Source organism: Calliphora vicina, chromosome 4 (genome assembly GCF_958450345.1).
Source record: "Calliphora vicina chromosome 4, idCalVici1.1, whole genome shotgun sequence".
Taxonomy (NCBI): Eukaryota; Metazoa; Arthropoda; class Insecta; order Diptera; family Calliphoridae; genus Calliphora; species Calliphora vicina.
The window spans coordinates 11,867,533-11,883,025 of record NC_088783.1 but is presented as its reverse complement, the minus strand read 5'-3'; the positions used below and the strand labels follow the sequence as shown (position 1 = coordinate 11,883,025).

The window sequence follows — 15,493 nt, the reverse complement described above, 5'->3', positions numbered from 1 at the left end:
ATGGGGCCGATCTCTTCGCTTAAACTCCATAATATAATAATCTCGAGTTTTACTGTAAGGTTTTTTACAATACAAAAAATTGTTTGTAAAAATATAGCCATGTCGATATACCCACCATAAAAAATGTGACAATAAATTATTTATCTGATATAGGGGTTATATGAGGTCAAATATGGACCGATCCTCACAAAATTTGGTAGAAAGATTTAGATATAAAACTTGTTTATGTTCAATTTCATCACGATATTAATTATTATAAGACAATTATGAATGTTCAAGTTCTTTTCTGAGGGGGACCTTGTATGGGAACCAGGGAAAAATTTTTCCTGATTTTCGCGAGTACTTAGGACTAATTTGTGCAACATTTTATCAGGATACCGCATATGGGAACTAGGACCAATATTGTCCATTTTCAATACCAAACCAACCTTGTCAACTGATAGTATTTGTGGAATTTCAGCCGGCTAGCTTCATTTGTTTGGGTCCTATCGTGTTTTCAACAGATAGACAGACGGAGGGACATAGCTAGATCGTTTTAGAATCTTATGAGGGCCCAGTATATATATACTCTATTTGTTTAAATTTATTAGTAAAAATCAGTTTAAACCCAGGAAGTATTCGAAGATGAAATGTTCTAACAATATTTTATTTCATATTTCTATTTCTTACTATCATTCTTACGTCCCACAGTGTTTTGACTTTTATGTTGTGCTCTGCATGCAAAATATTTACAAGATTCATTTAACTCCAACTTAAATACAAAAAATCAAACAAATGTCTGTCCATCTATCTACCAATATATACGAGTGACTACAAGTACGTAGAGATATACGGACAAGTACTATGCTATAAAATCACCAGCAGCAGCAGTAACAGCAGAGCCTTAAACAGTACAAGAAATCCGATGACGGTTATAAGTCAGACAGACCGACAGCCAGGCTAAAACGAAAGACAAACATACATGTAGACAGACATTTTTATGTTGAACATGTTCCAAGGCAAACAAGTCTTGGGAAAAATGAAAGAAAAAAAACGTTCATTAACCCGAAAATATGTAAAAATCAAAATTTTTTAAATATGTGGATATTTTCCTTTAATAAAACAAGAAGAAATAAGAAATATATTAATAAATTTTATGCAATTTATTTTGTAATAAATTCAATTGATATTAATTATTATAAAAACACTTTAAGTATGGGTGTTTATAAAAATTTAATATTTTTTAGATTTCTCTAATTATTTTTTTATCGAAAAACAACATCAGCAAATAAATACCTACAAAAAATTATATAATAAATGTGCTGGTAGTTAAAATAAAGAAAATATGTAGTAATGTCTCTGATTTATATTTAACTATCATTAGTGAAGGCACGTTAACTGTCAATTTGTTATTGTTTTTTTCTTTCTTGTCTGTTTTGATTTTTTCTTTATAACTGCTGCTGTAACTGGTGTTTTTATTTTATTTTTACTTTTATGGCATTTCAAATTTACCTTTGTTATAATTAGAGGCCAACAAGTGGATACCTACCACGTAATCTTTTATAATGATTGAATGTAATTTTTACTTTCTTCGACATCGATATTTTACACTAAAAGTCATTAGTCATTTAATACACTTCACACAAACAAAAATCGTGTAAAATAAGTTTAAGCATCATTTGGAAATTAAACAAGATCCAGGTTTATGACATTAACAAAAAAAAAAACATCGAAACTAGTTTGTGTATGCAAATAATTAGTAAATGCCGGTTAAGTGATTTCTATCATAAAAAATAAATTAAAAATTAACTGCTACTTATTTAAGATTTAGGATTCATTAAATATTTTTCAATAACAGCACAACATAGAGAAAACATTGTAAAAACCTAATAAATTATTGCCAGGACTAGTTTAAATATGAACAAGTTTTAAAAGGCACACCAATCTGGATATTAACACAAAATAAGCTACAGAATATATTGAAAAATTCAAGATTTTTAATGGATTTCACTAACAAACGTTTAATTGCACATAAAGTAATGAAAAATGTTGCATATGTTTAGGCATATAGATTTGTTTACACGAAATTGTTACCTTTATATATCGTCCGTAATGTCAATAATATCATGTAGTATCATTGCATACTTTTACCGTTTCCTTTTCTAGATACAAATTTAGCCTTTTTTGGGTATATATTGCAGATGAATTCGGTACCAAATTAAAGAGCGATTTATAAGCAAAAAAGCTCCAAATTTAAAATTATTGCAAAAAGTTTGTCAAAATATTGAGTTTCGTGTTCGGTTTTAATCGTAACCGAACCCGCGGTTTTTCAAGGCCTAAAACCGAAATCGACAATTATTCTTCGGTTTTTACTTTTAATCTATTTTCAGTAGAGAAATTACAAATGAAAAACAAACTTTTCATACAAAAATTCATCCAAATATTTCCTGGCAATTAAAATTCAAATGACTGTGTATTTATTTAATTTAAAAAAAGAATTCAAAGTGCTTTTAACAAAGACTTTGTTATTTTCAAATATCTAATAAAATGAAGGCTGACATGGTCCCTTCGCCACCCCAATTAGAAGAAAGAAATAGTACTATTGTGAATTAATAATCATTCAGGATAACATGTCTCTAGTACCAATTTTCCACAATTCAGCCCCCGTCAAGTTTGAAAAAATTCAAAAAGTACCATTTTAAAGAACAAAAAAGTACTCCTTAGTTTGATTTATTTCTCCTTTTTTGAGCTGCCTATTCTTGATTATTTCTTTACTCAAAAAAGCGTAACCACTTTTAAATAGCACAAATTTGTTTGACGTGTTTACTCTTACAAGTGTTTTGTAAGATCAAACAGCATCAAATAAAATAAAACTAAATTTTTTGTTTTGAATCATCCTAAGTAAAATAAGTTTTTGAAATAAATAAAAGAATTCAAATGTATTTTATTTAGTGGTTACGTCTTTTTCGTCAAATATTTGTCATGTGTGACCCCACCTTTAGAAGCATATTAGCCAACTTTAATGTATGTATATAAGCTAACTAATTTAATATATTAAAAAAGTACCATTAAAAGAAAAAGTACCAATTTTCCTTTTTCTTCTTTGTTAGCTTTTCTTATATTATCAACTGATTTTGTTTCTATAACACTTGATATTTAATAAATTATCACAAAACGAAACCGCGGTTTTGAAATTCTTCAGTTTTTTGGAAACTCTACTATAAACGATTTACTCAGTTGTTTCTCAGGAAAGATGATATTTAGAGTACATTGGGGGCCATTTTTGGCAGACATGATTTGGGTTCCGACATATCAGTTGGAAGCTGGGAGGGAGTAGATGTCAAAACTATATAGGGTATATGTAGTTGTATCTCAGGGATTTTGTTCAAACATTTACGTTCAGAAAGTTATAGGGGCCATGGAATTTAGAATTTGTTTTGTTTGTTTTTATGGATTAAATTGCTAACATTTTTTAATTGAGAATTAAGCTTAAATTGAAATTCATTCTCTGATCTCATGCAATTGACTAATAAGTATCAGTTAATAAATAAGCCATTATTTGAATACAGTAAAACCTTGATAATCCGGATAATTTATTTCAGACCCTAATCCGGATTATCAAATTATCCGCACTAACGAATAAAAAATTTAAACATTGTTCTTGTATTAAAAACGCTTTTAAAACACATATCTAATGATATATTATATTTATGTATCATTTAAATAATGATTACATTTAAAAGGAACATTTATAAATTCTACAAGTCAAAAAAAAAATATTAAAGCTATTTATTTTGCTTGGTAAAATAGTCATTCAATGTTGTTTGTCGAGAATTGTTCAAACTTTTTTTTCCAAAGTTTGTATGAAATCCGGATTATAAAGTTATAAAAATGTAATCAATCCGGATGTAACGATAACTGATTATCCGGATTATCAAAGGTTTACTGTACTTCTACGTAATGCGGGCGGAATTTAATAATCATTGGAAAGTATGTTATTCAGTAATTGCAAGTCATTACGAATTATTTGCTTTGTTAATAATGAAAATTCCAAAATGCGAATGTTTTTGTATTTCATAACCATTAATGAAAATCATATTACATTACAACGACTTTAAAAGCATCTGGAATGAGCCAACGCAAAGCGGGCAGTAGCCGAATTTGTCATCTTTTAAGTGTTATTAAATCATAGATTTTTGACTCGAGGACTTTTCCGGTCCAAAATTGAGCAAAATTTAATAAAGGCACAACATAACTGAACATAACTTTTAAAACAACACAACACTTGAATGGTAAAGATATGTCATTTAAAATAATGTTACGTTTAAACCTTTTCAAAACGTTTGGTTTATTTCCTTTAAATAAACCGGATACTTTTGATTGCAAATAAAAGCCGTTTAGTAGTAGCAGAGGTTGCAGTCGTGAGTGAGTTTATTCAAATAGCGTCTCTGATAAACTCACTCACGACTGCAAACTCTGCCACTATTTATAACACTGCCATCTGCACTCTAGATTGTTCTTTAACTGTCAAAATTCGAATATTCTAGATCTTACTAATACATACGCCATCTGTGGTGTACTTTCTACAATGTTCTTTAACTGAATATTCGAATTCGAATACAGCGTTGCCAACTTACGATCAAATCATCTGAAAGCTTTTATTTAATAATGCCCACAGATATGTTACATTTTGCTATTACAGCACTGTTATCCTACTTTTAAATCAGCCCTTAAAATCGTTATATTTGAATTCAAGTACAATTTCGTAACAATAGTATAGTTCAAAGTTCGTAACAATTTTATGAATACCAATCAACAAGATGAAAACTTCTCTTACATTTATACCCGATATAGCTATTTGTAACTTAATCTGATAAAATACGTAGCGCATGTTTATATTCGTCATGGCTGTCTAATAAATGTTCACAATTTATTTATAGCTTTGGGCAATACGATAAAAAAGTTTTCAAAATTAAAAGTGTTGTAATTTATGTCAAAACTTTATACACAGTAGAGAGTAGTAGATGGCGATAATGATGTCTTATGAATGTAACGTTTAATACATTTAATACACATCATTAAAGTAACTAAATATATATGAATTTATTTAGTACAATATATAAATAATAATACCTTGCTTTTGTGCAGTTTAGCTCGTGTCTAATATTTTATAATTTCCATTTCCAATAAAAATAAATCATAAACCAGAAAGAAACAAAAACTCCATTGTGGTTAAAATAGATATGTATGTATATTTTGATTGTTGAGTTGCAAATGATTTCTTGAAAGAGATTATAATTTCGTTTATAGACATTTATGATGATGAATCATTTAAAACTTATTGATTTGGTTTTATTTGTTTAATTTATAGACAATATAACCAAAAATAGCTAATAAATTGTGGATTTATCAGACTTCATATTTACATCATAGTGAGCGTAACGTAGGAAAACAAAAAGCGGACTCATACGTCAGACATCGGAGCATAACTAAATTCGTCTACTATCGATTGTGTGTCAAATGAATTGAGTAAAAACAAAACAAAAACAAAAAAAAAACAACTATGAAATATGAGTACGAGTATTAGAATTTATGTTTGTATGAGCCAAGCGGCTCTTCAAAAGACTGGCTGGCTGCTGGCTGGCTGTATGAAAGAAGATGAGGATGGCAATAGAGATAAAATTAATTCTTTGTTTTTGTTTATTTGTTAAAGAAAAATTTAAATACAAGTAGCAGTTGCTAACTAACTATTAAGTGTTATGATAGTTAATAGTTTAAGTTGCATTTTATTTTTCATTATTTTATGTTTGATGTTGCTGTTGGTTTTTTGCCTCTTTGAAAATTGTAACGCATTGTGGTTTTTGGTTGTTTTGCTCTAGATAACGCCCTTGCATTGCAAAGTGATTGGAGTTTGGCAGTTGTTGTTCGGCAGCAACACCACCATCACCAACCAATAAATATATTAAACGGCACACTAGCCTCAACGGCTTAATAACTGATGTACAGTGTTTAAAAATCTTTTGATTAGAATTTTAGAAGCAGAACCTAACAGAAACACAATAAATTACTAATAGTCTGAACATTAGTAGAAGTGGGAAATGACGTTTGCACAAACTTACATTACTTATATATCATATTTCAGCCATTACCAAACTACTTTTAAGTAAGTTGTTCAGTAATTGCAAGTCATTACCAAGTTTTCGCTGGAGATCTCTTTAACAAATAAGTTTTTAAGTCAAAATTTTTCAAATTATTAAAATATTTACCCGAAACGAAAGAAAATAAGATTAACACGACATGAACGGGCATGATAATAGAAAGGAAACAAGGCATTGCACCAAATTTGTTATCTTTGATACCATCAAATGAGTCTCGATAGAACTACTAAACTTTTGAATGTAAAATAAAATTACAATAGCAACCTAATTTCGTCTTTAAAACAATATAATTTTAGGAATAATATTCTAACTTTAACTTTGCTTTTTGAATTAAACAAACCACTGTAAAAGTCTGTGGCAAGATATGAAGGTGGCAGGCAGTACTTACTGCCATTACTTGTTTAAATAATGAATTGTTTCTTTAAATAACAAACTACCTATTTATATACATACATATGTATATATATATTTTGTTTATGTAATATTATATACTTTATATTTTTTTCAACACCTTCCAATTAAGTTTTTTTCAAAAGAATTTCGTATGATTTTTCTATGTGTGTTCATGTTTTTCCATTTACTTTATTTTTTTTTATTTTTTGTTGGTGCACAGGCCTTTGTAAAAGCTGTAACTAGTGGTGTAGAAAACGTAGAGGAAGTCTTACTATCGCCAGAATATCAACATCAGTTAGTGCCACGAGGACCTCGTTTAGTGGCCGATAAAACAAAGTCTTTTAAAACAATAGACTCGGAGAATATTCAGAAAAGATCTTTGGCCCAGGATGATGGTAAGATAATAACTGAATCCAAGAAAACCACCGAGCACGAGGAAATTGTGGATGACGAACTACCAGACAACAAGTCCGTCGAAAGTACAGAACAAATAAAAACTTTAGTAAGTTGATTTTATTAACCTTAAGAAAACAGAATTTAAATTTGATCAATTACAGGAAGCCAATCAGAGATATTTTAAACAACGCGATGAACAGCATGTGGATATTATCAAAGATGGCAAAGTGGTAGGCACTGAAATGAAATACGCTGCCGAGACCATGCACATGGAAAATGATGATATGCTGGAACGTCCAGGTGATTGGGATAGTTTATCAGATCGTATGAAGAAAATGCGCAAACCTCACAATAAATCTATAATGCAGCACCCTAAGGGTAAGAGAAATTCTATTACCAAACCTTACCATTAATAAAATACTCTTTATTTTGATTCAAGGGGGTGTTTTAATGGACCGCAAGGATGCCCTTACCAAACGTCCCTTAGATTTCGACAAAGAAGAAGAAACTCGCAAAGGGGAAACTATCAAGTGGCTGGAGTCACATTTCGGTAGCGAATCAACTGCTTCTAATGACTCGCGTGAGGATGAAGTTGATGTCATCGAACCAACTAAGAAAACTTACTTTAATGTTACTATCAAATCTAATCAAAACCACACAACTTCCAATGCCCACTATGATACGAACGACAAAAAGACCTATGTCAAACGTGGCGTTAACGATGCTCCACCCACAGCCAATAATGGAGCAAAATACTATCAAGGTATATCGAATTGGAATAATCGCAATGAACCGACTACAGCCACAACAACACCAGCTAATCATTTTGCTTCCAAAGCATTCCGTGATGATCTCCATGCTTCCATAGAACGTAATCAATTGAAAAAAACGAGTGCTGTGTATTCTAAGAAGGATAGTTATGTTGGTGACACTAAACCATATATAAAACCCATGCCCAGCGATAGTTATGTTAGTCGCGAAGACATACTGCAGCAGAAGAGACAAAGTCTCTCCTCGCAATTTCTAGCCAGATCAAGGCAAAATTCACGCGATCATTTAGATGATTTGGACAAGGCAGGTCCGAGTTCGTTCGAGGAAAGCCGTTATATAAGTGGCTCACGCACAGACCTGCACTATGGCATGAATATCAAGGATAAGGAGAAGCGCAATTACACTAGAGCCGAAATAATAGATGATGTAGATTCACCAGTGCCACCACGTAAAAACTCCTATGTTGAGGAGAGAGCAAAATCGTATGAACGCAGCTACATAGAGAATGCACGTTATAACTCCCTACGCAGAGAATCGCAGCAGCATGATTCTCCCTCGCCCCACAGGGAAGTGAGTACTTTAGAAAGACCCACCGTACCACAACGTAGAAGAAATGGCGAAAAGAAATTACGCCAACATAGTGAGGTGTTATCGGAAATAAAAACTCCTCTGCAACAAGTGCCAATTGATGTGGCAGAACCGCCACCCGACTATTCACCACCACCCAGAAGTCGATCATCCTCTCCTAGAGAAAATTACAATCATCATGGCTTAAGGGCCAAACCTTATGCCCACTCACAACAGCAAATGTATCCACCCTCATCAGTAATGGAACAACAGCCGAGGGAAGCTCAAACTTTAAACAGAAAACAAAACCAACGTACTAGATTTGCTCGCAATACACCATCTCCTCCTGTGGCTCTGTCACAACATCAAACTCTAAGACCGAGCATGTTGACACAAACTACTCAGACTACACCGTCCACCATTTCAACATCTACAGTCGCATCTCATCGGTCCAGTAAAGTAGGACAGGCTATAGGCAACTCTTTGCGAAAACTTGTTGGCAAACTGAGATCAGCCAGTGTTGAACGTAAATTACGCATGAAATCCAAGTCAAAGTCGCGTGAGCAATCTCCAGCACCGGCCACCCATCAAGAGCAACAAAATCTACGCACCTATCAGCAATACAATGTCATCGATAGCCATATAGGAGGAAATCATCATACCACCTCCCACGATGAGTCTGAAGAGGAATTCAACAGTCAACAAAGAAGTCATTATCCACCGGGACAAGAAGCCCCAAATAAAACAGCAGAACATGCTGCCTACACCAATGCAAGCGTAGATCGAAGGGCACTTCTACACTCAACTTCTTCTCATCCAGTAGGTAATAATCGTGACAATGGCTATCGAGTAATGAGTCCAAAGCATCGTTACTATTTGGGCGAAGATCCCTACTCCAGCACCTTGTATGGTAAAGAAAATGTACATGAGACTATAAAAATGCGCAATGGAGCTCCCCCACCGCCAACGACCTACAACAACAGAGAAAGTTCAACATCTTCTCACACCTTAGGCCGTTATCAGAAGAGCAATCAGCGTATGTCGGGCTCAACGCCCAATTTAAATCAGGCTTATCGCACCACCCAGACATTGCCGCGTAAACTCAACGATCATCCATCTGTGCATCATTACGAAACACAAACCGTTAATATAGCCCGATCTAATGCTACTAGTAAAGTACAAAGCAAATTGCGGCAACAGCAGCAAGCGCCAGCTGAACAACGCATATCCTATCAACCGATTAGTCAAAACACTGGACCTCTTAAGCCGGCCAGAACTTATGCAAAGTCGCTTAATCGTAGCAAATCATTTAGTGTTCATGCCATGAATGGTAGCAATGATCCTAGTCCCATTTATATGGAAAAATTAACGAGTAACAACTACACGAACAACAATCTACACTCTAGCCAGGCATACAAGTCAAATCCTCATCTCTACTCTAGTTCCAAGGAAAATACACTGCAACAAAGTGCCCTCAAAAGTCCATCGATTGTAAATCTAATAAGTCGTAGTCAAAAGGATTTAACAAAAATAGGAACGAATGAAGACGACACCGATCATTATGCCGAAAGGCAAATGTATGCCCCCAATAATCGTCATTCTGCAACGAAACAACAGCAGTATGAAGATAGAAAAGTTATGCCAGCCTACAGATCTGGTTCCTATATAGAAGACGATTATAAATATCGACCAGCTCCACATTATCAATTGCAACAAAAGCATTCATTGGAATCTCGCGGTTCCGTAGACATAAACAAGGACACAGCTAGTATTATAAGACACGAAGATTATATAAGGCAAAAAAGAAATCCACCCTCTGGATCCACCATTATTAAAGTACGCAACATGGATTATAGAAAATGAGAAATTAACATAAAGAATTACATACATATGTATTTTTAAAAGAGGGTGGATAAAGAATTTATATATATTTTATGAACTGAAAGATTCATCACCCAAATTGGAACACACTCCCATTTATGCAACCTTTCTAAGCAGACATTTCAATACAACTCCGTAACTGAGATCGTGGGGCTCACACAAATAATAACTAATACAGAAAACCCTTGCTTCGGCTTTAGTTTCATTTGACATGTTAGCAAATAAAAATCCAAAGCCATTTTAAACGAATTTTTACGAAATATTCGGATTTTTAATATCCGTATCCTAATACTAATATTTTTTTAAAATAAAATCATAAAAACCAACCGTTAATGGCTTCCATTCTTAATTTAATACAAAATAAAATATATCTAAATTAAAATTATTTAACCTAAATATCAATTAAATCAAAAAATAATATTTTACTTTTTAGTTAAATTAAAAAATCAATCAAATTAATTATTTTATTAATATTACTTAAGTAGTGTAAAATCATTTGTTAAAAGAAAAAATATTAATAATAACAATTAATTATAATCAGCTGACATTAAAACAAAAAAAATGTATTAACCTATGTTAAGTATACCATTTATTGTGGTTGTCAAATGCAATAAAGTGCCAAAATTTAATAAATTTGAAAAAAAAGTTATATTCTTTTACTTAATTATACCCTACACTGTGTCGATTTGAAAATAAAAGACGAAGGCTATTGAAATTGGTTAAAATCGGTATAAATGTCCTGCCGAAATATGATTTTATAGGTCATAAATATTTAATTTATATAGGTATCTACATCAGACGGACTTAGGTCAATAGATTTAGAATTCCAATTGAATTACGTATGTATATTCCGTTAAATTATAATATGTATATATCAAATGACAAAATATTAATTATAGGATATATTTCAGCTATATTTAAAAACTTAAGCCATTCAACTCCAAACAATTCGAAAAATTCAACACATACCCACCTTTGAACTACTAAAATCACATTTGCAGCCACTTGCAAGTCTGATCACTGTCAAGTGATTTATTTCTTAACTAATGGTATAGATTGGCAAAAAAAATTCATTAACATATATTGCGGCAGTGAATATAGTGAAGACATATCTTTTTCATACCTGGCAGTAATGGTCAACGATAAACTGCATAAAATATCAAATTTGATTGTCAATTTGTGTTTGACATTTCAAAAAAAAGACAAGCCATTTTACAAAATTATAAAATAAAGTAAATCATCTTACGTCTTTTAAATTGTATGTTAACATTAATACGTTTCCCCATAGCCTTAACATAAGACCCCTTTCACACACACAAAACAACTTGCCGTTTACAAGCAAGTCTGTACTAAAATTTGAAAAAAAAAAATGTTCTCTTAGCCCGACCTTACCTCTGAAATTTACAAACACAAAAATTTCGCAGAAGATTTGCTAATTTCCTAATGTGAAAAGGCTATGAAGCCTCTAAGACAAATGGTTAACACCCATTTGTTTCCACATAAGTTCTCATGGTTGTGTTAACCATTGTCTGAGCATTTTTCTGACAACCATGTATAGGTAGCTTAAAGTACCCCCTGGATATACGTGATAAATTTTTACCATGATAAACTTCAAAATGGTTGTCTAAATAAAAAATTATCAGGTATAGTCTCCATTTATTAGTATTATTGCTTCGTTATGATAAAATTGTTAGTGCTTTTGCTTAGACAACTTTGTCTTGACAACAAATGTCATTTATTGTTATGATGAATATTTGTCAAGTATAGACAGGAGGTAAAGCAATAAGCAATATTGTTCCGTTATTCTGCTGGCGTTATTGCCTACATATTTATTGCAGGTTTAAGCTGGAGGTCCACACCACGCGTTTTACGCTTTCTCGCGTTCTACGCGGCTGTCAAAAAGTAGAATCAATGAATTTGTACGCTGCAAGTTACAAGTACAAAAGCGTAGAATGCTTAAAGTAGATTTACTTTCTACTTTTATAAAGCGGCGCACGAACAAGTTTAATGGTGAAAAAAAAATAAATAAAAGCTGCAGAAAAATTGACGCTTAAAAAGCATCGCATGTAACTTATTTTATCTATGGGTATATATGTAAACAAATATTAAAATTGCCATTAAGGCGTATCGTATTCATAAAAATACTTATTTCATAAGATTTGTTAACACAAAAATGTTCCCAGAATTTTTTTTATTTCATACACTTCAAGCTCTTTTTGTAATTAATTGAATTAAAGCAGCAAATGTAAGAAATACATATATTAAAAAGGTTTATTTATTTCTCTTTCGTTTACATTTACCTAGCGTTTACACATGCAAGTAACAGTAACAAAAACTCAACACATTCATACTTTTGCACTAACACAATGCACTGTTACTTGCATGTGTAAACGCTAGATTAAAAAGTGAACTTTTACTCGCATGTATAAATGCTCAAGCATCTTGCCAACGTTTTGGTATATTTATCCAAATTTTCGACAATAATATGTATTCCTAACTTTCAAGAATTTACTTGCATGTGTAAATACATGGTAAACTGGAAAAAAAATCAAAATCTGGAGACTTTTAACATAAAGCTAATTTAGCAAATTCACTAAACTTTTCTTCACGTGTAAGTTTATGTAAATTCATCTGGCATCTTAACATTTGTTTGTGTTTACAACAACCGTCTGGCAACACTAACTACAATAACAATTTGACGTTTAAAATAAAATAGATGCTCACAGCAATTTACGTCGATTATAGTTTTTTGTTTACTACAGCTATTTGTTGTGAAATTTATTTAAATTAAATACTAAGGAAAAAAAGAACATGGTCGTTGAAAGTAAAAATGTAAAAAATACCAGCGAAACAAATGAAGATGAGTGCATGAAAGAAGCTGAGGAGTCCGGTGGAACAGAAGAAAAATGTGACGAAAACACGTTCAAGAATAAAGACAACAATGAGGCGGCTTTAGCAAACAACAATACTGCCGCCACACAAAAAACAAACGTAAACACAACAGCCAGTCCCAGTCAGGAAATGGAAATAAACATCGGTGATGTTTATATGATAAAAAGGAATGATGGTAATGTGCATGCGGCGCAAATCATACAATCGAGAGAATGTGAACAAGGCTCGAATCCACAACAACAAGAATACTATGTACACTATGTGGGTCTTAATCGTCGACTAGATGAATGGGTGTCTAGAGATCGTATAACAGACTGCACGGATGCTGAAGGTGGGGGCACGGCAGCAGCAGGTGGTCCAGATGTGGCTGATTCTGTGGGAGCCAAGACCATTAAACAGTTGAGCAAAGAACAAATAGCTTCTTTGGAAAATCCTTCAGCGGTAGACAATAGTGATCGTAAATTGACGAGAAATCAAAAAAGACGCCACGATGAAATAAATCATGTGCAAAAGACATATGCCGAAATGGATCCCACTACGGCAGCTTTAGAAAAAGAACATGAGGCCATTACCAAAGTAAAATATATTGATAAACTGCGCATTGGCAGATTCGAGATAGACACTTGGTACTTTAGCCCGTACCCAGATGAGTATGGCAAAGTGGGCACATTATACGTGTGTGAATATTGTCTGAAATATATGCGTTTTCAAAAAACCTATCGTTACCATGCCTCAGAATGTACACAACGACAACCACCGGGCAATGAAATTTATAGAAAAGGCACTATATCCATATTTGAAATTGATGGCAAGGACCACAAGTTGTATTGTCAAATGCTTTGCTTAATGGCAAAATTATTTTTAGATCACAAAACATTGTACTACGATGTGGAGCCTTTTTACTTTTACGTTTTGTGTGAAATAGACAAGAGGGGTGCACATATAGTGGGATATTTTTCAAAAGAAAAAGAGTCTCCTGAAAATAATAATGTAGCCTGTATTTTAATACTTCCACCCTATCAACGCAAAGGCTATGGCAAACTCTTGATAGGATTCAGCTATGAGTTATCGAGACGTGAAGGCATAGTAGGCAGTCCTGAGAAACCCCTGTCCGATTTGGGTCGTCTCAGTTATCGCAGCTATTGGGCCTACACTTTATTAGAGTTGATGAAAGACTGTCGCGCTACCACACAAAGCATTAAGGAATTAAGTGAGCTAAGTGGTATAACTCAGGACGACATCATATACACACTGCAGTCCATGAAAATGGTTAAATATTGGAAGGGTCAGCATGTGATCTGTGTGACTCCAAAAACTATTATGGAACATTTGCAATTGCCTCAATTTAAGAGACCAAAATTAACCGTTGATTCGGCTTACTTGAGATGGTGTCCGCCCAAAAGAACATCAGGTGGAAAGTTTAGCAAGAAGGCTTAAGTTTAGTGTGTAATTTTTATTGTGTAAAATAAATGATATCGTTAAACAAAAACTCATTATTAGTATTCTCTTTTATTATCTTATTGACAGCATATTCTGCGGAAAGCTAAATTTAGTCCAAAGGATTTTAATAGGTGCAATATGTATTTATGTTTTAACTTTATCTGTATTTTCTGATTGTTTGGACATAAGAATGATTTGGGTATATATGAAACATATTTCAGAGATTTACATTAATGAAATTTTTGAGAATGGTGCTTTGCAACATTGTGGACCGATCGGTACTAAATTTGTTCGCCTTATATAAAAACTATTTGTAATGAATTTGGATTGGATATCTATATAATTATGTTATTTGTAAACGCTTAACTATTTTTAGATGGGGCAGTTGTATGGGGGCTAGGAGAAATAATGAACCGATTCTAACCAAGGCTTCGTACTTGGGGCAATATAAAATCTTGTGCAAAATTGTGTCGAATTATCTTTGAAATTGCGACCTGTAGTTTGATTAAAAGGTTTACATGAACGAATTGGCATAAGGTATTTTTGGACAAACCCAATATACCCTCTCCATAAACATGTATGAAAAAATAGTTTTATGAATAATTTTAAAAGTCTATTTTATTTATTAGATCAGACTTGATCTCTAGGGGGAAATCAAAATGTTATATTTTTTTGATAGATTTTTCTTGGTTCAACTCATTATAGAAAGAAAATAGTTATCTACCCCACATCGAGAGTACTCCTATTTAGTACTAGTGATTGGGCATGTTTTTATCTAAACTTTTAAAGGACCGGAGAAAAATTTTTTAGATAGCCGCCAACTACCAAAGTTTTTAAGATTATAAATTCTTACCTCAGATTCAGCATATTAAAAAGGTGGTCCCTAATTGCATACATTAGTAAAATGTTCAAAAGAATTGATGATTTAAAAAAACATCATCAAAATAATTTTTTTTTCACTTGGTTACTTCAATTTATGGCGCACAAAATATTGCGTTAAACAAATTTACTTTCAC

At 32.6% G+C, this 15,493-nt stretch overlaps 2 protein-coding genes across 3 annotated transcripts in view; both read left to right on the top strand.

The window, feature by feature from the left end:
• The window catches only part of chas (chascon), a 56,424-nt gene extending 45,634 nt beyond the window's left edge, over positions 1-10,790 (top strand). For both annotated transcript variants that reach the window (XM_065506812.1, XM_065506811.1), the window contains exons 5-7: positions 6,751-7,032; positions 7,088-7,304; positions 7,366-10,790. In XM_065506812.1, coding sequence (XP_065362884.1) covers positions 6,751-7,032; positions 7,088-7,304; positions 7,366-10,127 — 3,261 coding nt within the window. In that variant the 3' untranslated portion in view covers positions 10,128-10,790. The remainder of the gene's footprint in view (positions 1-6,750; positions 7,033-7,087; positions 7,305-7,365) is intronic.
• A 2,091-nt stretch (positions 10,791-12,881) lies between these two features.
• mof (males absent on the first) lies at positions 12,882-14,530 on the top strand. Its single transcript, XM_065507978.1, has one exon. It carries the CDS (start codon positions 12,957-12,959, stop codon positions 14,472-14,474), a length of 1,518 nt encoding a protein of 505 aa, XP_065364050.1. The 5' UTR covers positions 12,882-12,956; the 3' UTR covers positions 14,475-14,530.
• Positions 14,531-15,493: the final 963 nt, after the last annotated feature.